The sequence below is a fragment of the Suricata suricatta genome, chromosome 14, assembly GCF_006229205.1.
Source record: "Suricata suricatta isolate VVHF042 chromosome 14, meerkat_22Aug2017_6uvM2_HiC, whole genome shotgun sequence".
In the NCBI taxonomy this organism is placed as follows: domain Eukaryota; kingdom Metazoa; phylum Chordata; class Mammalia; order Carnivora; family Herpestidae; genus Suricata; species Suricata suricatta.
The window spans coordinates 22,939,780-22,967,293 of record NC_043713.1 but is presented as its reverse complement, the minus strand read 5'-3'; the positions used below and the strand labels follow the sequence as shown (position 1 = coordinate 22,967,293).

The 27,514-nt window shown below is 41.3% G+C and overlaps 2 protein-coding genes across 3 annotated transcripts in view; both read left to right on the top strand.

Moving 5' to 3' along the window:
• The first annotated feature begins 41 nt into the window (after positions 1–41).
• On the top strand, positions 42–13,462 carry ELAC1 (elaC ribonuclease Z 1). 2 transcript variants are annotated; one of them, XM_029922677.1, is made up of 4 exons: positions 42–483; positions 3,305–3,469; positions 9,775–10,242; positions 11,967–13,462. In XM_029922677.1, exons 1-4 carry the CDS (start codon positions 189–191, stop codon positions 12,431–12,433), a joined length of 1,395 nt encoding a protein of 464 aa, XP_029778537.1. In that variant the 5' UTR covers positions 42–188; the 3' UTR covers positions 12,434–13,462. The 2 variants fall into 2 exon arrangements, with proteins under 2 accessions (XP_029778537.1, XP_029778536.1); XM_029922676.1 differs by having other exon boundaries at positions 398–627.
• The window catches only part of SMAD4 (SMAD family member 4), a 117,015-nt gene continuing 92,887 nt past the window's right edge, over positions 3,387–27,514 (top strand). The window contains exon 1 of the mRNA XM_029922674.1: positions 3,387–3,469. The gene's annotated coding sequence lies outside the window, so the exon portion shown is untranslated. The remainder of the gene's footprint in view (positions 3,470–27,514) is intronic.

Below are 27,514 nucleotides of genomic sequence, written 5' to 3'. Positions count from 1 at the left end.
CGCCTCGTGGGCTGAGCCGCGCGGGCGGGCGCGCTTCCTCCGGCTCGCGGGCCGGGCCGGAATGGAGGACCCAGGCCCGGGGAGCGCCGGGGAGCGAGGGCGCGCCTTGTCTCCCCTCCACCCCCTGCTCCAGGGCTGGAGCCCCCGCCGCCCCGCGCTCTCGCCCCCGCCCACCCCTCCTTTGGGAAATGGTCGTTGACTTGAGTGAGAGCGTGGGCTCGCTGGTGGTCGGAGACCTGACTCGGCGCTGGCCTCTATTTGTGTTCGGGCCACGGTTCTTTCCATCCGTAAAATGGAGGAAGGCCGTATGCGCCCTGCTACACCACAGGGTGATTGCAGGGTTGGCGCTGCCTGTATGGAAACTGGTTCTCAACCCGGCAGCCTTTAAAATCGTTTGGGAAGCCTTCCCAACGCTGAGTCCCCAGAATCACCAGGTGACTGTGATACCCTGCCGCGACGAGCACCACTGGCCCGGAGCGTCAGGTGACAGTAGTGTGGTCGTGTCCTGTGTTCTCGACCGGAATGTGCTCCTACTCCAAGGTGGATCATGGCCATGAGAAAGCAAGTGGCTGCTTTTATGTTCAAGAAGACAGGGACCAAATCTGCTCTGATGCATGCCGCAAAAACGTGAGCCATTGATTAAATAAATTAATTTCTGATTACTTCCCGACCTACTGGGCGGGTTTTGATTATTTGGCTCATTTTTAACCTCTTTATTGTGGAAACTTAACATATTAAAATAAGATACTGTACTGAATTCCCAACTCTGTTTCATCTCTTACCCTCACCCCACTGGATTATTTGTAGGCAAATATGAATGAACCATTTTATCTATGAAATACTTGTTTATGTTTATGAAAGAATGATTCCTTTGTCGACTTAATAAGCATTTCATGTTACCATCTATCCAGTCAGCGTTTACATTTCCCCAGTTCTCTCTTTTTTCTCCCCGTTCTCTTTTTCAAGTTGTCCAAATCCAGATCCAGACAAGCCACACATATGACATTTGGCTGACATCTCTTATATTTCATTTAATCTCCTGATGCCATCCCTAATTTTTTTACCCCCTGTATTTTACTTGTTGAAGCCACCTATTCATTTGTAAAGTTTCCTACATACTGGATTTTGCTTCTTCCACCCCTGTGGTGTCCTTTAATAAACTGGTATTTAGATTACAGTTCTTTTCAGATTCAGGTCCTACTTTTTGGCAAGAAAACCTCCAAGCGTTATTGTGTATTTCATATTGCAGCACACCAGGAATTACATAAGGTCTTTGTGGTGTGAAGATTGGTCTGGACCTTTTCTGTGCAAATCGCACTGCAGGGTAACTAAATAATTGACCAGAGATTTATGGAAGGATGCCAACTAATAACTTCAGAAGGAATGAGAGAATATCACCTTTTGGCAGCCTCTAATGAAATAATGAATCCCGGCAATGGTTAGTGGCCGTTAACGTCAGAGAGAGAGAGACAGCCAGACAGCATGTGCTCCTTGATGGGAGTACCCAGTGCCACGTAATCAAGTATTCTTGGATAAACACTTATCAAATATTCTTGGATAATGGGTGGTGGATACAGACCAAGCAAGATTGGCCATGAGATAATTGTTGAAGCTTGGTGATGGTTATATGGTAACGCATTATACGAATCTCTCTACTATTGTATGTGTTTGAAATTTTCCAAAATAAAAAAAATTTTTTTTAAGTTGGACTAATTGACTAGTGAATTCAGGTCAGCCCAATCCATCCATTATAGTTCTCCATTAGCCTTTCACTAAGTGATTCTCGAACCTGACTGCACATTAGAATCACAGGGGAAGACATTTTTTTTTTTTTAGTACTAAAACACATGGCTCACTTGCAGAATTTCCTTTTTAATTGTTCTGGGATGGAACCCAATTATTGATAGGCTTTAAAAGCTCTCCAGGTGATTCTAATATGCTCTGGAGTTCTGTACCACTGGCCTAGATCTATTATTTGTTAGGGATTGCAGAGTGAATATATTTTCGTATTCCTTCTGCATTTATTAGCTTTTAAAATGTTTAACTTTCTACAACGTGTTATTCCCATCTCTGCTGCAAACTGCAATCCAACAGGAAAGCCTCTGCAAATTACCTAATCAGAGAAATGCTTGACCTTGGAAGTGGAAGTGTGGAGTAACACACGGCAGGGACAGTAGCATAACCTAAAGCTGTGCGTGGATTGGAGAGATGTGTCTGTGGGTGCGATGTGGGGGGGGGGAGGCGGAAGGGCCGACTGTCTCCCCAAATGGAAAGGAAGATTAGGTGATGTGTAGGTAGAAAAGTACGTTCAGCCCTGTGACACATTTTTTAAAAAATCATCAATGTTAAATGAAGTATACATTGAAAATAAAGACATCAGATGCGCTCATTGCAATGAAAACCAATCCAAAGATTTAGAAGAAAACATAATGAGCATTCTCCACCATCACCATTTTCATCACCCCTGAGATAACCAATATTAACAATATGCTGTGTATCCTTCCACATAGACTTTCTCTCTCATATAAATGCAGAGGTTTGGGGCACTGTGATAAAAATGAGATCATGCTGTCGCCATCTGCAACTTTTCTCATTGTCATCTCTCCAAGACGAGTTACAGAGCTGACCTAACTCTGGAATAAATAGCGCATGGTAGGAATGTACAATAAAATATTCAGTCATTACCCTGTTGAAATATATTCAGACTGTGTCCAAATTTTAGCCACCTTAACAGTACCACCAGAAACATTGTACATAGGTCCTTTATTTCTGTAGGGTAGATTCCCCAAAATGGGGTTGCTGGGTTAAAATGTATTGTTAAAAGCATCATCATTATTGATAATATATATTGCCCGATGACACTCCCAAATATAAAAGCAGTTTACACCACCAGTAGTAACATGAAAATACCCATTTCCCCCTGTGTTGTACCTATTCGTTTTTTCCTCTTTCCCCCCAGAGCACTCTCAAACACTGGTCTTTTACTGTCATCATAGTTTTACCTTTTCCAGAACATTATATAGTTGGGATTCAACTATAGTTTTTGATTGACTGGACTTGGCAGTTTTTTGACTTGTTTGCTTTTGTGTGTGTGAGCAGTCATCCAAGGTTTGGTAACTTGTGGTTTTAACTCACTAAGAGTTATTCAAATCTTGGGATTTCTATGGAAAACTGTTAGAGAATAAGAACCCAGCCTCTTCTGAATAACGAAAAGATGAAATTAACAGTAAATCTCACAATACGCTGTTTTTGGTGAAATGGAGCAGTGATGTGTAATAATCCTTGGGCAATCTTTTCATTGCAGGGTGGAAGATGTCTATGGATGTGACATTTCTGGGTACGGGTGCGGCATACCCATCCCCAACCCGGGGTGCCTCCGCTCTGGTCCTTCGGTGTGAGGGCGAGTGCTGGCTCTTTGACTGTGGGGAGGGAACTCAGACACAGCTGATGAAAAGCCAGCTTAAAGCAGGTTAGTGTGCATTCAGCTCTCTCATTAAGACTCTCTTATTCTACTTCATTTTCTTGGCTCTCCTTGAGCCTTTGGCTTAGAAACAGCCCTCATGGCTGCATCCCACTCCAGTGCTAGAGCCCTGGCGAGATGTGAAAGACCTTCCGGCATCCAGCCACACCCACTGAGCTTTATCTACTTGTTCTTCCTGTAAATGTTGAGAGCAAGGATTGATATAGGGTAAGGGGATGGGGGATGGGATACAGGGGGCATATTCGATGGATACTATGCAAGCAAAGGACTAGTGTACGTGATCCACCAGGACATGGTTGTAAGTGTCACGAGAGGAAGAGTGAGAAGCTCTTTTTCATTTGAGGTTAACAGGGTAGGCCTCTCAGAGAAGGTGACCTGCGAGGTGTTGCAGGAGGACGAGGGACTTGCCAGGCTGGGGAGACGAGCACGCAGAGGCCTACCACCAGGGAGACTGAGGAGTACAGTGGTGCAAAGCCATGGTCCCCACTCAGGCCAGCCTGGGTTGCAGTCCCAACTGTGCCTTGGCTTTTGGCCTTAGCAGATCATCACACTTAAGGCTTATTTTCCTCATCCTTTTTATTTTTTAATGTTTGTTTATTTTTGAGAAAGAGAGAGAATGAGCATGAGCAAAGGAGGGGCACAAAGAGAAGGAGACAGACTCTGAAGCAGGCTCCAGGCTCTGAGTTGTCAGCACAGAGCCCAACGTGGGCCTCGAACTCATGAGCTACAAGATCATGACCTGAGCCAAATTTCGAAACTTAACCAACTGAGCCCCTCATTTTGAAAATGTGAATAGAAACTCAATTTAGAAGGAGTATTGTAAGAAGTATATAAAACGGGCATCTGAGTGGCTCAGTTGGTTAAGCATCTGACTTCCGCTCAGGTCATGATTTCACAGTTCATAGGTTTGAGTCCTGTATCAGGCTCTGTGCTGACAGCTCAGAGCCTGGAGCTGCTTCAGATTCTGTGTCTCTCTCTCTCTCTGCCCCTCCCCTGCTCATGCTCTGTCTCTCTCAAAACTAAATAAACATTTAAAAAATTTTTTAAAAAGAATTCTATGAAACAATCCTTTCTGTGTGGTTGTTTCTTCCTTATCAGTTAAATCTTAGATGCCATCTCAGAGACTTTCCCTGAACCTCTGGAGTTCAGTAATTCCTCATTCATCCCAGCCATTCTACTGCTTTGTGCTATTTTTATTGACTTTTTAGCATCAATATCTAAAATTGCTATTTAAATAGTTGTTTCTGTGTTCGCTGTGTTTTCCCTATATGATAAAGTAAGCTCAAGGGTTATTTATATCCTTCGTAGATGCCTCATAAATATCTGATCGGTTAACTCATGAATAAAGTATTCAGCACTTAGTATGGTCCCTCTCACTTGCTAGATCTTGATAACGGCGGTTATTGACATTATTCCTCTGATTCATCACAGTGTGTAGCATTGATGACTATATGAGTTAGTTCTGGGGCGCCTGGGTGGCTCAGTTGGTTAAGCGTCTGACATCAGCTCAGGTTATGATCTCATGGTTCGTGAGTTCGAGCCCTGGGTTGGACTTTGTGCTGACAGCTCGGAGCCTGGAGCCTGCTTCAGATTCTGTGTCTCCCTCTCTCTCTGTCCCTCCCCCGCTCACACTTTGTCTCTCTCTCTCAAAGATAAATAAATGTTAAAAAAAAAAAAAAAAGAAGAAAGAAAGAAAATTTGTTCTAGCATCCAGGGATCTCTTAGTCTAGTGGTGGGAACTGACATGTAAGTAGTCATAGTGTAATGTGATAGAATAATGGAACTGTTTTCTAAATATTTTTAGAGCACAAAAGAGGGGGACATTAACTGTGTGTTCCGAGAGAGCGTCCCAGAGATGATTAACAGTACTGCTAGGATCTGAATGATGATTAGAAGTTTCTCTGGGGAAGGGCGCCTGGGTGGCTCAGTTGGTTGAGCGTCCGACTTCAGCTCAGGTCATGATCGTTGGGCTTTGTGCTGACAGCTCAGAGCCTGGAGCCTGTCTTCGGATTCTGTGTCTCCCTCTCTCTCTGACCCTCCCCTGCTCGCACTGTCTCTCTGTCTCTCAAAAATAAATAAAAAGCATGAAAAAAAAAAGTTTCTTTGGGGAGAAAAGTAGGGATGGACCTTCAAGGAACAGACAACAAAGTGAGCAAGAAGTAATGAAGTTTCTAGGAAAGAGGTGACATGTTTGGCCAGAATAGATGAGCGGTAAAAATGCTGAAAAAGTGAAGGCAGACTAGGAAGTTCTCTATGGTTTGCTAAGATATTTGGGCCTTCTTATTCTAGTGGCAGTAAGGAGCCATTAAAAGTTCTTCAGCAGGGGAGTGATGTGGCCTGATGGTCTGATTTGCATGTGCTAGGGATGGAGTTTTCTGGTGGCAGTTGTACTGGGAGAGACCTCTGTTAGGGCAGTTGCATTCATCTGAGAGAAGAGAAAGAGGAGGAGGGTGTTGAAGCAGAAGTAGGGATAGGGATGAAGATGAGAGACTCAATTTAAGAAACACTTGTAGATCTAGCAGGGAGCGGGGGACTGACTGAATGTCTAAGGTGTGAAGAAGTGAAGGATTGCTCCGAGTTACAAGGATGGTGTCCAAGACTCAAACAAGGAGGCAGGAAAGGAGCTGTTGGGGGAAGGAACTAATGCATTTCACTGAGGACTCGTGGCCTTGAGGTGTACATGGTTCGACCTAAGACCCTGAGGTGAGGGCAGGTGCTTTGCTTTATTTTCCGTGGGTGACATAGAGGTTCCTTTCATGAGAACTCTCAGGGATGAGCAGGCTAGGGTGGAAGCTATAATATCTCATTTTAGAGAGTAGGGGTTGAGGTGGTGGGATGATTAAAACAGAAACGACTAACTGGCTACTAGAGGTTTGGGTATGGGGATAAGTCTTTACTTTTTATTTATTACCCGTGTCAGTTATCAATGCTGTATCACAGATTACAAATGTAGTGTCTTATTGCCTTTATTGTCTCATAGTTCCTGTGGGTCAGGGAGTTTGGGCCTGGCTTGGCTGGCTTCTCTGCTTCAGGGGCTCACTGGGTTCCAGTCTGTATTTGGCTGGGGCTGAGATCTCACCAGAGGCTCACCTGGAGAAGGGTCTGCTTCAGAGCTCACGTAGGTTGTTGGCAGGACTAAGGCTGCCTCAGGCCCTAGAAACTTCCTTCAGTTTCCAATCATGTGGGTTGCCGCTTCATGGTAGCTTCATTCCTTACTGCCATCCAAGGACAAAGAAGCTCAAAAGCAAGTCTGCTAGCGAGATGGAATCTTAAAATCACACTGCATCCCTGTGCCCTATTTTACTGGTTAGAAACAGGTCACAAGTCCCACCCACACTCAAGGAGAAGAACTTGTAAAAGGATATGAACATCAGGAGGCAGGGGCCATGGCTACCACCTCACAAAGTCTATCTGCTACAGTACCTTACTCTAATGTTTTATATTTTGTAGCTGTTTTATATATGTTTTAAGTAAACATTTTGCAAAGCTACGCCTCATAAAAATTAAAGTCTAAGGGAACTTTTAGTTACTAAATTCTTATTGGCTAAAAAAATTACTGGCTTCAGAGAGGAGGGTGAGCTGGTAATCCTAGAACAGTATCTGTGACTCTAGCATTTCGGAAGCCCCCAGTCTCAAACTGGAATGCAGCACCCTAATTCTTCTTACTCTCACCCCGATGTGGACGTGTTATCATTGTTTGATTCATTGAAACCCTTTCAGCTTAGATTCCTCCTTTTATGAGTTTTACAAGGAAGTACTCTCTATTTATCTAAACACATTCCTTTTAAGCTTCCTTGGTCTTAATGTGCAAGCATCTGATTAACAAGCATAGATTCAGCATGTCTTATTTTTTTCATAATTTTAAAGCATAAGCTTAAGGTTTTCTTTTTCTTCCCTTAAATATGATTATAAAAAGTATTAGAAAAGTATAATGAAAAAATGTTTATAAAAAGTATCCATGGGTAGCACCTGGCTGGTTTATTTGGAGAAATGTGCAACTTCTTTATCTCGGGATCGTGAGTTCGATCCCACAGTGGGTGTAGAGGATACTTAAATAAATAAAGAACTTTAAAAAAAAAGTGTACATTCTCATTGTAAAAATTCAAACAAAGCAGAGAAATATAAATAAGAAAAGCTAAGTTCCCCATTACGGGTAAATATTTTGTAGATGTAGATATGTTAATGGGATAGGTATATTTGGTGGTGTGTATGTACAGTTTTCATAAACAGTAGCATACTAGGTGTAACCTGCTTTTTTTTTTTCAACTGAATAATACTATATTGCAGATATCTTCCTATAGCAGTAAGTATAACTGCATCATCGCTTAGGGGACCCTTAGTATTCCACGTGTCTGTGGATGGCATGGTACCCTGTGACTTTCTGTTCTCAAGTGAAAGGGAATTCATGCACTCTGCTTTCCTTGTGTGACAGCACCCCTAAGTATGACAGTTGAGGTTGCCATTCCTTCTCCCTCTGAAATTAAGTTTCTTGGAAAATGAAATGTTTGTCTTCCCTGAACCTGTGACAGCCGTGGGAAGCAATTTTGACTTACTTAATTTGTCTCGCTTGCTTTGGGCACACAGATTGTTTTGATGTTCAGTTTGGGCTCTGTTTTACACTAGATAGGGAGAGGGCCCAGAAAGCCTCACTTGGCAGTTTTAAGGTCAATGTGAGATCATGACTCAATAACCATTGAGGTTCTGTTGTCTGCAGAGGCCTCGGGTACCACTTATGTGCGCCTTGGCAGCTCGGACAGCAGGAAGAGGGGCGGTGATGAAAGTGTTCCAAGAAGTCAAAAAACAGCAAAAACAGGGACTAAAAAAAGAAAACAAAAAGGAGCATTACTGAGGACACTTCTGGAGTGCCTCGGGATTCTCCAGATCTCAAGTCAGCCTCTGCCCAGGCTGTTCTCTGCCTTGGGGCCTGGGTTTGATGTCTTAACTCTGGAAAGACTTACTTGGATGTCACAGGACAAATCACATTACAATAAACTATTCTTGTTCTTTTATGGTATCAATAAACTGTTCCTGTTCTTTTATGGTATCAAATATTTGAAATAGGTGGGCCATGAGCTAGGACCAGAAGCCTCTGTTTTACTGAATTGTGTTCATTGGGATTGTTACTTTTAAAATGCCTTATGGTGCATCTCAGAAAAATACCTATGTGGCATCATGCCACATACCAGCAATAAATTCAGTTTACCATTGGCTAGTTCAAGTTACGACCAAAGCCAGTATGTACTGAAAAAGCCATTGTGTTACCTCTCATGGAAAAGAAGACATGGACCCATGTCCCTTTACATAACACCGTAGGGGATCTGCCCTCTGATCTACATTCTGTCATCTATTGCCCGCCTCCCTTCTGGGTTCTGCACCCCTTTCCTCTCCTGCCTCCTCCTTTCTCCCTCCTGTTTCATCATCTTCCTTTTTCTCCTCCCCCTTCAACCTCACTCAGACAAGCAGGCTCTGTCTTGGTTAGTTAATCTCTGTCTGGTATAGAGAGTCCTTAAATGGCAGCTTTGGGTTCAGGCGTTGGTCCAGTTGGAACCCGGGGAACATTTGTTTTGCTGGAGGCATGTATTTGTTATTCTCAGAGGGAGCAGTAGAGGGCACTGTAACTGTCAGATGCTCTTGACGCTTGGGGCCTGCCTAGTGTAAGTGAACGATTTTGGTACACTTTTTGTTTCCCGTTTTTTTGTTGTTGTTTTTTTTTAAAAACTTTTTTATGGTTTATTCATTTTTCAGAGACAGAGACAAAGCATGAATAGGGGAGGGGCAGAGAGAGAGGGATACATAGAATCTGAAGCAGGCAACAGGGTCTGAGCTGTCAGCACAGAGCCTGATGCTGGGTTTGAACCCACAGACTGACTGCAAGATCATGACCTGAGCTGAAGTCAGACGCTCAGCTGACTGAGCCACTCAGGCACCCCTGTTTCTCTTCTCTTCTCTTCTTCCTTTTCTTGTACACTTTTTGTTTCCCTTTTCTTCCCTTTACTTTTCTTTCCTTTCTTTCTTTCTGTAAGAAGATATGTAGGAAAATATTCTTACAACTGCAGTACTATGTAATTTGAAGATGCTTTATGAAAAAAGTTAGATCTCATTAAAACATAAAGCCTGTCTTTCTTGCTTCTGGAATCATGTAGAAAAACATAAAGAAGTAAGTTTATGGTGATAAATAGAATTCTAAATTTTGCTGCTTTCTGTGTAAGTTGTTATACATGTCTCAAGTAGCTTTGTATAGGTTTTTATTTCTGAAAGAACTCCCAATTTTATTTCTCTGCCTCAATCAAAAGGGAGAATTACCAAGATCTTCATCACACATCTTCATGGAGACCATTTCTTTGGCCTTCCTGGCCTCCTCTGCACCATCAGCCTGCAGAGTGGCTCTGTGGTCACCAAACAGCCTATTGAAATCTATGGCCCTGCTGGGCTTCGGGACTTTATCTGGCGCACCATGGAACTCTCCCATACAGAGCTGGTCTTCCCCTACGTGGTCCACGAGCTGGTGCCTACGGCAGATCAGTGTCCCACCGAAGAGCTAAAAGAATTTACACACGTGGATAAAACAGACAGTCCTCCCAAAGAGGGACAAGGAAGAACTATCCTACTAGACTCAGAAGAAAACTCATACCTTCTGGTTGATGATGAACAGTTTGTTGTAAAAGCATTTCGCCTCTTTCACCGAATTCCCTCCTTTGGGTTTTCAGTTGTGGAAAAGAAACGCCCAGGCAAACTCAACGCGCAGAAACTGAAAGACCTTGGTAAGTGGTTTCTTTTCTTCTTCTTCTCATCACTTGAGCTGCTGTTGGCTGAAGCTCCTACAAGTGTCATAATAACCTTCCTTTCCTGTCTCCCAGGCCCCAAACTGACATTTTCTCCACTTATTTCTTTTGCCCAAAGTCTGCTTATTAAGGGAAAGTCTTGAGGCCAAAAGATGCTATTCAGACCGAAACCCAAGTAGATACTCGAATCCTTTTCTCTTCAGCTCCCTGGACCCACATTTATAGTCTGTCTCACATTCAGCTAATGCTGTCTTGTGTGGCAGGTGCTTGTTGTCCCACGTCTAGGCTTTTATTTTTTCATGTCTTCCTTTTGAAATATGCTTTCAGTGACCTGTTTGGCCTAAGAATTTTTGCCAGAGTTCTTAACCTTGCAGCTACAACCAGCTAGTTCAGGATTTTCCTTCTTTGTCAACTTTGCCTACTCGTTCAACCTTGATTAAGTTAAGTTGGTGTTCAGAATACTGCGCCTCAACTGTTTTACATGCCTGAGTTCATCATAGGGAGAAGCAAGATGATAGACACAGAGATAGACTTGGGCCCGTCGAGACTTTGCACCTCCTCCATGCCGGGCTGTCGAGCGTGAGGGGACCTTCAGCACCTCTTTTACGTCCACCATCACCACCTTCCTTGTCATGGCCTTGCAGAGCCTACAAAAAGCATGATGGTATCTTTGGTAGATTTAGTTCTTTTTTTTTTTTTTAATTTATTTTTGAGAGAAAGAGATAGACAGAGACAGAGACAGAGAGAGTCAGAGTGCAAGAGGGGGAGGGACAGAGAGAGGGAGATGCAAAATCCGAGAGGCAGGCTCCAGGTTCTGGGCTATCAGCAAAGAGCCCAACGTGGGGCTCAAACTCATGAGCTTGGAGATCATGACCTGAGCTGAAGTCAGATGCTTAACTGACTGAGCCCCCCAGGCGCCCCTAGATTTGTTTCTTTAGGCAAACTCTTCCTTTTTCCCCAACTAAAACAAAATGCTAAATAATGAGGAAGAGTGACTTAAGCCAAGGGTATTTTTATGATCTAAAAGCTGTGGAGATACTATTATATTGGGACACCTTAAATATGAGGTATGTTGGAATTAGTGAACGCATTCTGTATGTTTATAGGTTTTGTTCAGAGGGATGATCAGGTGTTGTTCTAGATTAATGTAAAGTCATTAATATAAGGCTTACCAAGCCTGATTTGGTAAACATGGAACTACCCCTGGTCGAAAAAGATTATGTATAATTGCCAGAAAATTCTCCTTGATCTTGTGATCCAAACAATCCCCTCAAACAATTTTTTTTATTAAGTTAGTCAGTTTGTAGGTACTTTGTCATTATTTAAATGGGCTTCTTACATTTACTCAAAGAGGGGCTTGTTAAGTAAAGCAGTCTCAGAAACTGTTCTTTCCATTCACAGCAGAGAATCAAAGCAAAGAGCTTTATCGTAAGAAGGTCCTAGTGGGACTTAAAGGCTTTAAACTCATCTGACACATGTACTTGGGAAATGTTTTCAGTACTCGGGCATCACTAACATCAATAGCCAGCACTGAACTTTAAAAATGTATAAATATTCCAGCTTTCTGCAAGTAATAAAATATTTATGACAATTATGAAAAGAGTTGGATGCCTTTTCCATTTTGGTGCTGTTAAAACGGACTCTCTCTTAACAAGTCACAAATTCCGTTCCCATGATGCCATGTTCTCTGCCCCCACCATTAGGTGTTCCGCCAGGTCCTGCCTACGGGAAGCTGAAAAATGGAATTTCTGTTGTTCTGGAAAATGGAGTTACAATTTCTCCCCAAGATGTTTTAAAAAAGCCCATTGTTGGAAGAAAAATCTGCATCCTGGGTGACTGTTCTGGGATTGTGGGTGATGGAGGAGTGAAGCTGTGCTTTGAAGCAGACCTGCTGATCCATGAAGCGACCCTAGATGATGCCCAGATGGACAAAGCGAAGGAGCACGGCCACAGCACACCCCAGATGGCAGCGGCGTTTGCGAAGTTGTGCCAAGCAAAGAGGCTAGTTCTGACTCACTTTAGTCAGAGGTACAAACCAGTGGCCTTGGCCAGAGAAGGAGAAACAGATGGGATTATAGAACTTAAAAAGCAAGCCGAATCAGTGTTGGATCTTCAAGAAGTGACTCTAGCAGAAGACTTTATGGTGATTGGCATTCCGATAAAGAAATGAACCTGGGTTCCGGAATGCATACTGACGTGTCTGTGAATACGTTCCTGAGCCATCGGCCAACGTGGTGGCTGTCGTGGTGGTGGTGGTTGTGCTTCTAGTTTTGGTCTGAAATTATTTGGGTCCTAACCATCTTAAAAAGGATAGAGCTGCGTTGCTGAACTGATCCAGCAGTGACAGGGAGCAAGCTTTTTGATAATAAATCATTTTAAAAAGAAAAAAAAAAACCCAGCATCCTTTTCTTAAAGCTTCAATTTGACAGGATGATAATCTGTCCAGTATCCTTTTTGTTCTGTGGCTGCTGCCTCAAATGTAAGCCAGCACCCTGTGCAGTCCTGGGCTTTCCTGCTGCCCGGGCTTATTGCTGCAGTTGGCAGAGAACATAGGGATTGGTCCTCTGGGTTAAAAATGGCATTTTGGCAATTTGTTGAATCTGTCCGTATTTATTAACAGAATACAGAGAAATGTAATGAGAACTTGTGCGTGCGGGATTGAAGCTAGCGTATGAAATCTGGATTTGTTTGCTGGAATACTGAATGCAGAGTCAAAGGAGCTGTTTGTCCTTCAGTCATTGTTTTATGGAACTTTCTGGTTTGCTCTAAACCTGTGGGCCTCGGCTAGGGGTGATACCACTCCCTTAGAAATGATGGGGATGTTTCTTCTCAAAATGACTTGGGGCCTGGAGAGGAGTCCGACCGGAATTTACTCAGTAGGGACCAAGGATGCTAGATTCTACAAAGTTTGTGTCAGTCCTGTACAAGGAAAAATCCTTTCACCCCAGAATGCAGATTGCAGGCCTTTTGAAATACACAAAACCCACACTCCCAGTGTGAATATACTTATCAAAATTAGTGATGTGAATTGAACTACTGGGTAAGTCAAATTCTACAGCAAGCATTAAAAACCTAGCTAAGTGAAAGTATTGGGATTGGAATGTCATATCAAATATTGTTTGACAGAAATGAGCCGTGAACTAGAACTTAGGAGTCTGGAGGTAAAGAAATGATAGCTATTAAACCAAAGTCTAATTTATGTGTTCCTATTAATAATTCTTTGAGCGCAGTTGTAATAAGCTAGCTTTTCTTTCTGAGCTGCCTTGCACCTCCCTCCTTTCTGCCACGGGGTTATCTCTGACTCACTTGACCCACGGTGTTTCTCAAAATGGGTTACATGGAAAGCTGGTCTCAGGAATAGATTCATTCAGAAGAATTTCCTAATCATATCAGTTTGGGGAACACTTTATGTTGTGTGTCCCTCTGGAGGTGTCTTAGTGCTCGTCAATATATTAAAAATGGGATTGCTTGAATGATCACAAACCAGTCTTTGGTGCCAAAAAGACCTGATTTCAGAGTCCCATTCTCTACCTTGCGGTGGTGCCTTTGTGGCCTAGTGCAGATTACTTATTACTCCCTGTAAGTAATCCCTGTGAGCTTCAGCTTGCTTGTTTCTTTTTTCTTTTCTTTTCTTTTTTGTTTTTTAAGTTTGTTTTTTTTAATATTTTTTTTAATGTTTATTTACTTTTTGAGAGAGAGAGTGACAGAGTGTGAGTGGAGGAGGGGCAGAGAGAGAGAGGGAGATGCAGAATCTGAGGCAGACTCCAGGCTGTCAGCACAGAGCCCGATGCGGGGCTCAAACCCACAGACTGTGAAATCATGACCTGAGCCGAAGTTGGACGCTTAACCAGCTGAGCCACCCAGGCGCCCCTAAGTTAATTTGTTTTGAGAGACAGAGTGAGAACGGAGAAGGGACAGAGAGAGAGAGGAGAGAGAGAGAATACCAAGCAGGCTGCCTATTGCCAGCACAGAACCCGATGCAGGGCTGGAACCCATGAACCATGAGATCATAAACTTGAGCCAAAATCAAGAGTTGGACGCCTGACTGACTGAGCCCCCGCAGGCTCCCCTTGCTCATTCTACACTAAGAAAAATAACGAGACCTACTGTGTAGGATTGCTGTGAAAATTAAATAAGACCACACGTAAAAAGGAACATAGCACGTGGCTTAAATGTGTGGAGAAGTGCTGCAGTAGAGGGGCCTGTTACCTGTTTTGAACCCCTTTCCTGGTCCTATTTCACCACAACCATCTCTGAACACGCAGGAGCCTGGAGAGTTGTATAGTACACATATGTAGAAATCCTATCTTGATATATACTGTTAAATCCCTTTAGATTCTGGCAATTCTTTCATAAAAACTTTGGACTCTTGATTCTACCCTACTCTAGGCTCTTGGACCACCAAAGTTTGACCAGCTTAGCATATCTTGGTTTCTGAATTCAGTTAAAACAACCATTTCTTAAAAACAAAAACAAAAACAAAAAAACCCCAACCATTTCCTAGACACCTAATGTGTGCCCAACCCTGCAACACCAGGGACTGGCCGGTAGTAGTACTGTTCTGGGACTCGTGAGGGTAAAGACTAGCTTAACCACCTCCGCATTCTTGGAATTACCCACTCATCATAAGCACTCAGACATGTTTATTGAATGAAATGAGGCCTTGATACCATGACTGCATAAACTTTACAGCCTAAAGTTGGGGACCTGTGCCGAGCCCATGTCATTACTATATTTGTCTAAAACATTTTGGTGACCTGTTTGGTGGTGCCCTGCTCAACTGAGTACCCGCAAAGTGCCAGGCTTTCCCGTGATAGAACTACATACGTGAATATGAGACAATTTCAGCCTCCCTGTCTACGTGGTAGAGACTGCTAGTAAACAAAAGTAAATACTCAATTCCTTCACGGATTCTAATTTTGTAGCCCAGCATTCAATTTTGCTTTTCTTAAGTGCTATTTGGTAGCTGATTTGAACTGTGCCCTTAGAATCAGGCCCTATTAATATATGTGGGCTAAGTTCTCTGAGACCATGGGGATGTAAGCTTGATCAAACATAGAGCATCAGTCCATGGTGAGAATTCCTTCTTGGGCCTAGAATTTTTCTTAAGTTTGTTTACTTTTTATTTTGAGAGAGAGGGAGAAAGAATCCCAAGCAGGCTCTGCACCATCAACACAGAGCCCAATGCGTGGCTCAAACTCACGGACCATGAGATCATAACCTGAGCCCAAATCAAGTTAGACGCTTAGCTGCCTGAGCCACCTTGATGCCCGTAGATTTGTTCTCGACGGTAGGACATATTGTAAGAATTTGTGGAGCTAGAATTAAGAACGAAGGTGATACCGGGCTTCCCAGAGCCTATCATATGCTTATGGTTGTATGACTCTAAAAGAGGATTAGAACATGTGCTGTGCCCCGGAGTCATTTGCTCACTGAATCTTCTTTTGTCAAGGAGCGTCTTGGAGCACAGGGAGATACTGTTTCTTAATACTTTTCAAAATTCTTATATTTATATTTTTTACCTGCACTATTTGAGGTAATGGATTTTGTATTTACACTTAGTATTTTCTTTGTCCTAAATTGTTTTTTTTCATTTATTATTATTATTTTTTTAAATAGTTTATTTATTTTTGAGACAGAGACAGAGACTGAGCAGGAGAGGGGCAGAGAGTGAGAGGGAGACACAGAATCTGAAACAGGCTCCAGGCTCTGAGCTGTCAGCACAGAACCCCATGTGGGGCTCAAATGCACGAACCGTGAGATCGTGACCTGAGGTGAAGTCGGACACTTAACTGACTGAGCCACCTAGGCGCCCCTTTCATTTATTATTATTAGTAGTAGTAGTAATTTACATCCAAGTAAGTTAGCATGTAGTCCAATAATGCTTTCAGGAGTAGAATCCAATGATTCATCACCTGTGTATAACAGCCAGTACTTGTCCCCAAAAGTGCCCTCCTCAATGCCCCTTGCCCATTTAGCCCATCTCCCCATCCAAAACCCCTTCATCAACCTTCAGTTTGTTCTCTCTAAACTGACTTTCAAATGTCAGGAATCTATCTATAGGTACCTGCTTCCTTTAGATTTTAAAAATGCACTTTCCAATTCTCAAAAGGTGTTTAGACTGGCTCAAATAGACCCCAAATCTGCTGTTTTTCTCATACTCACACTTCATTAATATACTTTTAATGAGCTTTTATTATAGAATTAATATACTTTTAATTATAAAAGCAGCATATGCTTGGCAGATAATTTTTTTTAAAGAATTCCAGGCAGAAGAGGCTTACTCATAATTCTATCACCTACTTCTCGTTCAGTGGTGTTCAAATGGAGGTGTGAGTCAGTATCAATCAAGGTAGGATGTAGGCGGACAAGGCAGGATGTAGGTGGACAAGGTAGTACATGGGTGGACAAGGATGTGTAGGTAGGCAGAAATCCTTGAGTTGTGATGCCAAAGCCTCTCATTCAGTAGGTCTCGAGTGGAACCCAATGATCTGCATTTTTAGCAAACCCTCCACGTGATTCTAAGATACATGGGTGGCTGACCACACTGGGAGAAAAAACTTTTACTATGCACCAAAAGAAAAAAACATACGTGTAGATATGATGTACATATATTTAAGTATGCTGTGTTTATATACATGTGTATGTTTTTACATGAAGGTGGACCTCAGCTGTTTCTCTAATTTACCATTATGAGCATCATCCCATGATGTTAACTGTTCTTTGAAAGCATGAATTTAATGATTATAATATGTCATTCTATAGATGTAATATAATTTTACCTATTTCCTGTTTGGGGGGGGAAATTGAGATTCTTTTCCATTATATATAAATAATACTATCATGAAGATTCTTGGGTATCAATCTTTATATCTCTGAATATTTCCTTAGGATTGATTTGTCGGAAGGCCCACACCTCTGACTGTCATTTTAGACTCCGCATAGGAATCACCCACCGTTTTCTTGCTCACACTCTGCAGCAGCGTGAGAGAGGCCAATGTTACTAGTCAGTGGGCGGATGGTACAGTTCATCAGTTAATGACCTTCCTAACACTTTTCTTCCAAGACATTTGTCTTGTAAAGATTATTTTTTCCTCCTAGTGCAAATAGCTTTAGTATGTCTTTCAACTAGCCTGCACAATTCAACTATAATTTCCTTGAATATTCTTAGGCCAACTTAAAAAATTGAACAGTTTTTACTTAATGGGGTACAAGTCCTTACTGCTTTAAGTATGTTCATGACTGATGTACAGGGAAGGCACTTTTGTCTTCACAAAGATATAAATTTATAGTAAATGTACTGGTTCTATCCTTACGGATTGATGGATTTTTCAAGTAATAAATGAGTCAGTATTTTTTCTTATTTGGGAAGAATAAAAAGAAAATGTTTGCAATCCTCTTGAATATTCACTCTTGGCAGGATAAGAATAGAGTTTGGGCATGGTGGGACATGGGGTAAGATCAAGAAATTCTTTTCTTCCATAGTAGAAAGTAAACAGTGTTTAAAACTGGAAAATAAACGTTGGGGTATGTGTGCTCCTATGCTTCAGCACTCCTGTATCCCTTGGGTGAATTCCTAGCAGTGCTATTGCGGTAAAGAAGATGTGGCTTATATATGCGATGGAGTACTACTTGGCAATGATAAAGCACGAAATCTGGCCATTTGCAGCAAGGTGGATGAAACTCAAGGGTGTTATGCTAAGTGAAATAAGTCATGCAGAGAAAGACAGATACTGTATGTTTCCACTCATATGTGGATCTTGAGAAACTTAACAGGAGACCAAGGGGAAGGGGAGAAGAAAAGTTACAGAGAGAGAGGGAGGCAAACTGTAAGAGACTCAAATACTGAGAACAAACTGAGGGTTGATGGGGGCTGGGGGAGAGGGGAAAGTGGGTGATGGGCATTGAGGAGGGCACTTGTGGGGATGAGCACTGGGTGATGTATGGAAACCAATTTGTCAACAAATTATATTAAAAATCAAACTGGAAAATAGGGGTGCTTAGGTAGTTGGTTGAGCATCCTACACTTGATTTTGGCTCAGCTCACAATCCAGGGTTGCAGGACGGAGCCCTATCAGGCTCTGTGCTGAGCACGGAGCCTGCTTAAGATTCTCTTTCTTCCCCGACTCTCTCCCTCTCCCCCTCTGGTGCTCTCCCTGGCTCACACACTCTCTCTCTTTCCCTCTAAAATAAAAATTAAAAATACTGGAAAACAAATAGTGCTTTAAACATATTATGTGAAAAAGAAAACATAGGGCGCCTGGGTAGCTCAGTCAGTCAAATGTCCTGCTCCTAATCTCAGGTCAGGCCATGATCTCACAGTTGGTGAGATCGAGCACCACGTGCTATTAGCACAGCGCTTGCTTGGGATTCTATCTCCGCCCCTCCCTGCCCACTCTCTCTCTCTCTCAAAATAAATAAACAAACATTTAAAAAATGTAAAAAAGTATATTTCTCTAAAAAAAGGGGGCGGAGGGCGGTAAACGCCAGACGAGTAGTTAGGAGTGGATGAGTTAGTTAGGAGGAAGGCCTCTTGAGCGGAAGGTGCAAGGGGTGTGAGGAGGGGCGGCGAGAGGGCTGCCGGCTTTTATCTCTCACAGCACTAGTACGAGCTGCTATTTTAAAAATACTCTTTGCTATTTTGAACACTTTATGTGTGTATGTATGCATTTCATTTAAAAATTATATTAAAACACATGAATATTCCAAGTAGAGCAATCATCGGTTGCTGGTTTCCACATGGCTCCTCCAAGCATTTGACAGTTTTTCCTCAAGCCTTTTTTAACATTCCAATCCCTTCCCCCTCCTGAAAAGTGATTTTTCCCCCCAAAATGCCAATCTGAGCCCAGCATCCCCTACTTGAAACTTTTTAATGGCCTTGCCTTACCTCCCTTTGTAACCGAATCTTTCTCCGAAGTGCCACTCAGTTTTGCAGCGCCAGCCACATGGGCCATCTTTCAGTCCTTTGGCTTCTGTTGTTCCAACCTCCACTTGGAAAGTTCTTTCTCCTACCCCCAAGGTAACCCTTAGTGGGCCTTCAGATCAGCCCTGCAGTCACATCCTCGGAGAGGCCTTCCCACATTTCCCACCAGGTGGCATATTACTCTCGAAGCACCTGCACCTTCATTTTTCTGGTGCTTGTCACTCATAGTTTCATTTTGTTTATTTGAGTATTTGATTAATGTTCCTTTTCCCCCACTAACACTGCAATCAGAACTGTGTCTGGTTTTGTTGCCTTTTGTGCCCTACCTCCTAACCCATTGGAGCATACTAGGCTCTCGATAAATAGTAGTGACCAGATCAATTTTCTTTGCCATCCTGTTGTTCTATTAAGATGCAACACCTCATTCTCCTTGGGATTTTTCCTGATCAATATCAAAAACAGAAAAATCCCCACCATTAACTCTCTGAACTAAAAGTGGAGAGGAAGAGAGTGGTTGTCTGTGATCTTAATGAGGCAAATCCTTATAAATACTAACTCTAGGGGTGGCTGGGTGGCTCAGTCTCTTAAGTGTCCGACTTCAGTTCAGATCATGATCTCACAGGTTCGTGAGTTTGAGCCCTGCGTTGGTCTCCATGCTGACAGCTCAGAGCCTGAAGCCAGCTTCAGATTCTGTGTCTCCCTCTCTCTGCCCCTCTCCTGCTCTTGCTCTCTCTCTCTCCCCGTCTCTCAAAAGAATAAACCTTAAAAAAAACCCAACTAACTCTAAAGCTTTAACTTAGTGTCCTAAGATATGCAGACAGATAACCTGGAGTCAGAGAAAGGGCTGGAAAAAAGTTTTTGTGTCTAAGACTTTGGGGTATTGATCTTTTGCTAGGAAAGTCAGAACAAAAGTACTGAAGAATGAGAGAAAGCTAAGCCCTGTGCAGGGTAAGGAAACTACGGGAGAACCTAAAAACACAGATGTCTGCTAATTCAGTTTTATGGTGGCTGCGTTGCTTGGAATAAGTCCCTCCAATTCCCCCAAACTATCTTTGAAGTCTGATAGACACAGGTTTTGAGTAATCTCTCCTCAACTCTGCACACCAAATAGGAACAAGTTCTGAATTCCCTCCCCTGGTCGACCTGGGTGGAAAAGGGCCAGCAGAAGAGAGAGTGAGACAACTCCCAAACTAACACAGTTCACAGGAGCTGGAGTCAGAGGTGAACACAGGGCCCACGTCTCCCAGGAATTTTCAGAAAATTAAGGAGGGCCTTGACCTTTATGTAACCCATGGGGTGGGGGGGCAGGAGAGGCGTCGGGCCAGTGCCCTGTGTATCTTAAAGGAGAGGGCAGCTTTGCTGAACGTCTGGACACATACTTCTGTGCCCTTGACAGAACTATTCTAAGGATTAAACAGCTGTCATATCCAGGATAATAAGGAAGTTGAGGCGGGGGGTGCCCAAGTTTATCCTAAGTAAAAAATATTTCCACTCCTAAATAAAGCCAAGAAACACTGTTGCTCACATGTCAGCAGGCTAATTATACACTCAGCAGACATGGCAGGTACAAAGATTACATTCGCCCACGAAAAAGTAAAAGGGGAAAGGCAAGGGATCAGGTTTCCCAGCTATATAAATCGCCCCGGAACTGCCAGAAACTCAGCTAGAGCTAAGCAACATTTAGTTCGGTGTTGCCAAGTGAAGCCAAGGTTATTTTGTCTAAGTTGTATTCTATGTTGTTGTGGCTTCCAGAGATCATAGGTTTGTCTGAATGGGACCATATCTTCGTCAAACTTCCTGGACTGGAGCTGACCTGTCTGGGTCAGCAACCCAAATGCTCTTCCTAAGTGACCCGCAAAGGACCATGCTATGGCACACATCTTCATACAGCTAGTAGATACTCAAAACTGGTGTTTTCTCACCCATGCCTGTGCTAAGAGGCAGCGTACCCTACTGCAGTCGTCTTCAAACTAGGATATTTGTACCCCGGGGATATGTAAAGACTTTTCTAAGGATACACAGGCAAGCTTCCATATGAAGTATTTCTTAAAATCAATCTTGCTGAGAACTAGTGTAGGCAAAGTATCTTTCTGGGTCCATTGCACAGTGCTCCAGGACACCAAAAAAAAGGGAGAAATCGAAATGTTGGTATTGGGGCTAAAACAGGAATGACTGGGTACCAAATTCTTTTGCAAGTTGGGTAAGTAGTTTCTAATTTGTTGCTTTGAACAAAATTGAAGGAGGATCTAATCAAGTCTAGATCAAGGACTATATAACCTATCCAATGATAGACTTCTTACATTGCTTTATTGAGATATAATCCACATACCGTGCAATTCAGTGGTTTTCCTTACATTCGGAGAGTTGTGCGAATATCGCCACTATCAATTTTAGAACATTTTCATTATCCCCTGAAAAAACCCTGTACCCTTTGGCATGCACTCCCACTTTCCTCCCAAACTTCAGAGCCCTCAACTACTTTCTACCATGAATCTACTTTCTAACTCCTAATCTGTTTTCTGTCTCTATGGGTTTGCCTATTCTTAACATTTCACATAAATTGGATCATACAGTATGTGGTCCTTTGTGACTGGCTTCTTTCAGTTAGCGTAATGTTTTCAAGATGTATCCATGTTGTAGCTTGTATCAGCACATCATCCTTTTAATAGTCAAATAATAATATCCCATTGCGTGAATACACTACATTGTATTTATTCATTCATCAGTTGATCTGATGATAGATTATTAAAAATACTTTTTATAATATGCCTATATCAGGAATGAAAAAGGAGATATTGCTACAGATCTTACCAATATTAAAAAGTTAAAAGAATACTAGAAGTAACTTCAATTGTAGATAAAATGGCTAAAAGAACTTCCTTAAAAAACATAATTTGTTAGAATTGCCAGAAGGAAAAGTATAGGACTATTCAGATTTTCTGTTTTTTAAAGAAATTGAATTTGTAGTAAAACACTTCTTTCAAAAAGCATCCAGATCGTCCTCCCCCCACCAAATCTAGGCTAAGATGGTTTCACTAGTGAATCACTCTTAACAATAAAGGAAGAAACTTATCTTTCTCCTACAAATACTTCCAGAAAATTGAAAAAGAGGGAACACTTCCCAACTCATTTTATGAGGTCAACATAACCTTGATGCCAAAACTTAAGGACATTAAAAGAAAGGAAAATTAGTCTAATCTCTCTCATTAAAACCCTAAAGAAAATAATTAGCTAATTGAATCCAGTAATATATAAAAAGAAGAAGACATCTTGACAAAAGGAGTTTATTCAAGGAAGATTTACTTAACTTTTGAGATTAATATTATTCACAATGTTAACAACATAAATGGGAGAAAGTGGTAAGGTGATCTTCATAAATATAAGATTTTTTGGATAAAATTTAATACTTATATAAGAACTCTTAGCATATTAAGAACAGGAAGGAATCCCTTAATCTGATATGTATCTACAAAATAATAGACTAAATATTATATACATTTAGTAATAAAATATTGAAAGCTCCCCTCCTGGTATGAGAAACAGAACAAGCATGCTCATTTAATACCACTTCTTTACAACAGTGTTTTAAAGGTCTTAGCCAGTGTAATAAGGCAAAAAAAAAAAAAAAGAATGACAGGTATAAGGATTAGAAAGGAAGAAATAAAACTCACTGTTAGCTGATGATATGATTATGTACATAGAAAAATCCAAAAGAATAAGCAGATAAGTGTTACCATTATAAGTGAGCTTAGCAAGATGTCTGGATACTCAGTGTAGAGAAAATCAACTTTGTTTCTATATTCCAACAATAAGCAGATTTAATTGTTTTAAATGGAAACTATTTACAGGGACCTCAAAACCATCAAAAACCTTGGAATAAAGGCACTTGGCTGGCTCAGTATGTGGAGCATGTGACTCTTGATCTTTGGGTTGTGAGTTGGAGCCCCACGCTGGGTGTGGAAATTACTTAAAAATAAAAATCTTCAAAAAACAAAAACCAAGAAGACCCTGGGGAAAGATCAAAGATATGCAAAACTGAATTAAAAACTGTAAATCATTATTGAGATACATTAAAGAAGATTCAAATACATGGAACTGTATACCATGTTAGTAAATTTGGAATATTCAGTTTTAGAAAAATGTCATTTATCCCTACATTTATCTGTAGTTTCTTGGTCTAGGTTGGAGTTATATGGGTACCTTTCTCATGTGAAAATAATCAGGCTTTTCAGTTCTGATCCAAATATTTTTCTATAGGCACGTTATACGTCAATGAAAATTTAAGAACATTTTTGAGTTATTTGTCAATTACATATCAATAAAGCTGGAAAAAGGTGGGACATATTTTTGAAGAAAAGATTCTAGGCCGAATTCTGATTCTTATTTCCTCGTTTTTCAATCAAGCACCAATCTAGGTACTGCTATGAATTTTGCAAATATGATCAAAGTCCCAAATCAATTGACCTTAAGACAAGGGAAGTTATCAGTTTGAGCCCCGTGTTGGGCTCTGTGCTGACAGCTCAGAGCCTGGAACCTGCTTCGGACTCTGTATCTCCCTCTCTCGCTGCCCCTCCCCTGCTCACACTCTGTCTCTCTGTCTCTCCCAAAAATAAATAAACGTTAAAAAAATATGGAAATTATCCAGGTGGATCTGATTCAATCAAGAGTGTTATTTGAAAGCAGAGAATTTTCTCTGATTAGTAGTAGAAGGATAAGGTAGAGAAGTTTGAAGCATGAGAAATATTTGAGAGCCCATTCCAGGCTTTGAAAACAGAAAGGGCAACATTCAAGGACCTACGAGTGTGCTTTGCCAGTAGCCAGTTGGAAAACAGGGCTTTGGTCCTACAACTGCAAGTGTCTTAATTCTGCCAACAATATGAATGAAACATTTTCTTCCCAGAGCCTCCAGATAAGAACTCAGCCCTACTAATACCTTAATTTTGGACTTGCAACACCCTAAGCAGAAAACTCAATCAGTAGTCCTAACCTCTACTCCCACCACAGATTTCTCATCTACAAAATGGTGAGATAATAAATGAGTGTTGTTTTAAGCTGCTGATTTTGTGATATTTTGTTATGCAATAACAATATGATAGAAAAATAATACAATCACTATGTAATTTAAAAGATATTTTTCTTTGATTGTGATAGAATTCACATACCACAATTCACTCATTTAAAGTGTACAATTCAATGACTTTCAGTGTATTCATAAAGTTATGCATGCATCACCACAATCAGTTTTAGAACATTTTTATCACATCAGAAAGAAACTCTTTACTCGTTAGCTATCATCTCTTAGCTTCCCATCCCCCTAGCCCTAGGCAACCACCAATCTACTTTCTGTCTCTGTGGATTTGTCTATTCTAGTTATGTCATATAAATGGAATTATACAATGTGTGCTCTTTTGTGCTTGATATCTTTCACTAGCAAGTTTCAAGTTTCACACATGTTATAACCATGTATTAGAACTTCATTTCTTTTTATGACTGAATAGCAAATATTCCATTGTATGGACATACTATGTTTTGTTTAGCTATTCATCAGTTGATGGATCAGGCTTTATTCTTCCTTCCTCCCTTCTTCCCTCCCTTCCTTCCTCCCTTTCAGAGAGAGCAAGATATTATATATTTTTTAATATTTATTTATTTTGAGAGAGAGAGAGTGAGTAAGCACATGAGCAGGAGAGGGGCAGAGAGAGAGGAAGAGAGAGAATCCCAAGCAGGCTCCATGCTGCAAAAGCCCAACACGGGGCTTGGTCCCACAAACCCTAATCATGACCTGAGCTGAAATCAAGAGTTGGATGCTTAAAGAACCGAGCCATCCAAGCACTCCTCCTTCTTTTTTATAATAGTAAACAAAAACCCAACAAACACAGAATAAGTTTTCCCTAATAATTTTTAAGTGTACATCACAGTATTGTTAATTATTACCAATAATACACTATTATACAACAGACCTCTAGAATTTTTTTCAGTTTGCATGACTGAACCTTTATACTTATTGAGCAACAACTTCCTATTCCCCCTCTCCCTAGCCCACCAATCATATGATCATGTAATATAAATAATATAAGTGGTATACATAAATAAAATATAAATAAAGAATATGTGATAAATATTAAATGTGATTATAGGACAATCTATTCTATCTATCTGTGTCTTTTTATTTTTTTATTTATTTTAAAAAATTTTTTAAATGTTTTTATTTATTTTTGATACAGAGAGAGACAGAGCATGAGAGAGGGAGGGGCAGAGAGAGAAGGAGACACAGAACTGGAAGCAGGCTCCAGGTTCTGAGCCAGCTGTCAGCACAGAGCCTGACGCGGGGCTCGAACCCATGAACGTGAGGTCTGACCTGAGCCAAAGTCGGAGACTTAACCGACTGAGCAACCCAGGCGCCCCAATCTGTGTCTTTTTAGAAGAGCAGGTTAGCATGATGGTTAAGAGACTGTCCTTTTAAATCCCAACTGTATCACGAGTCATGTGACTCTGGGCAAAATCACTTATTCTCTGATTCATGGTCCTCCTCTGTACACTGGGTAATATAATAGTATCTGTCTCACAGGGGCATTGGAAGGCGTAAGTGTGTTGATATGAGTGTAATACTAAGCGTAGTGCCCAACACATAGTCAGTTCTTAATAAATGCTAGCAAAATATATTATGTCTAAATTATATAGATTATAAATGCCTCAAAAGCAGGCCTTCTTTACAGCTATCATGTAGAGACTGCTCAAGTTTTTTCCATTTGCCTGCCTCAGCAGTATTAATTTATTAGCAGATGCAGGCATTGTCTTGCTTGCTGGTTTCTCCATCTGCTCTAAATTTAGGACTAAATAAAGACAGTTGTGGGGGTGGAGGAAGGCTTAGAGATCTCTGGTCCAAATCCATTGGGTTTTTGTTTTATTTGAAAGCTGTAATCCAGAATGTAGAGGCATCTGCTGAAGACCATTTTTAGGCATTTGCAGAAATTTGTAGCATCTACTCACATTGTTGTATGCATCCACACTTTGAATCTTCAGTCATTTGCATGTGGTAATATCCTAACTGGTGTTCCAAATGTGATGCTACTCTGTATTTGGTAATTCCTAACGCATTATAATTTATAGATATTAAATAAAGTGATTTGTGAGAATCAATTCACTTTTTCAATCTTTGTAATTAAAATAGTCAGAGTCTTACAATCCCAGATTTGAATAAAGATGTCTAAGAATAGAGCATTGTAATAAAATTTTACATTTGTATAGTGCATAATAATACTTTACATCTGTATATCTTTTTTAAATGTTTATTTATTTATTTTTAGAGAGAGAGAGAGAGAGCATGAGTGGGGGGGGGGCAGAGAGAGAGAATCCCAAACAGGTTCCACACTGATAGCACAAAGCCTGATGTGGGACTCAATCCCATGACCTGGGGATCATGACTTGAGTTGAAATCAAGAGTCAGATGCTCAACTGAATGAGTCACCAAGATGCCCTAACATCTATATACCTTGTTTGATGCTTACAGTCATTCAGTGAGATAGGCAAGTAGGGGAGTATGATGAATTCCATTTTATTGATGAAGAAATTAGAATCAAGAGGTGTTGGAGCACTTGGGTGGCTCAGTTGGTTAAGCTCTTGATTTCAGCTCAGGTCATGATCTCACAGTTCATGAGACTGAGTGTTGCATCAGGCCCTGTGCTGACAGCATAAAGCCTGCTTGGGATTCTCTCTCTCTCCCTGTCTCTTTGCTCCTCCCTCTCTCTTTCTATCTCAAAAATAAACAAAATACATTTTAAGAAAAAAAGGATCAAGAGGTGTTGACTGACTTGCCTAAATTTGCTAAATGGTAGTAAGTGACAGAGCCAAGACTATGCTCAGGTTTCCTGACTGCTAGCCAGTACCCTTTTTGTTCTATTGGCAGAGGAAAACATGAGGAATTCTCACTTTCTTCCACCAAGTGTTACAGCCTGACTCTATCTACTAAGATAGTATTTGCCAGTGGTGGTCTGTGTTTGAGCCTTAGTAAAACCCAGGCCATTCCTGGTCAGTCCCATTTTGTAAATGCTATGGGCTCATTGCCCTGGCAATGAGGATTTATACCTGGCAAATGTTGCAGATAACCATGTTTAACTACATTGCTAGAACTGAGAAACTTTGTAATGGAAAGATCAAAAGCCATCACCTATTAGATAGCCTGAATGATGGGGGGAGAATCTTCTAGTCAACACTCAACCTCTTTGCTCCTCACATCCAGCCAAAGATGCCTATAAAACCCCATGTAATATGACTGCAGAAGGTATTCTGTAGATAAAACATTGAATAAAAGACATCATAAAAGTTTCA

Coding starts and splice junctions, on each gene's coding strand:
- ELAC1 (XM_029922677.1), top strand. CDS start 189: ATGGTCGTTGACTTGAGTGAGAGCGTGGGCTCGCTGGTGGTCGGAGAC. Junction 3,470..9,774: donor GAAAAGCCAGCTTAAAGCAG/GTTAGTGTGCAT, acceptor CTCAATCAAAAG/GGAGAATTACCAAGATCTTC. Junction 10,243..11,966: donor GCAGAAACTGAAAGACCTTG/GTAAGTGGTTTC, acceptor CCCCACCATTAG/GTGTTCCGCCAGGTCCTGCC.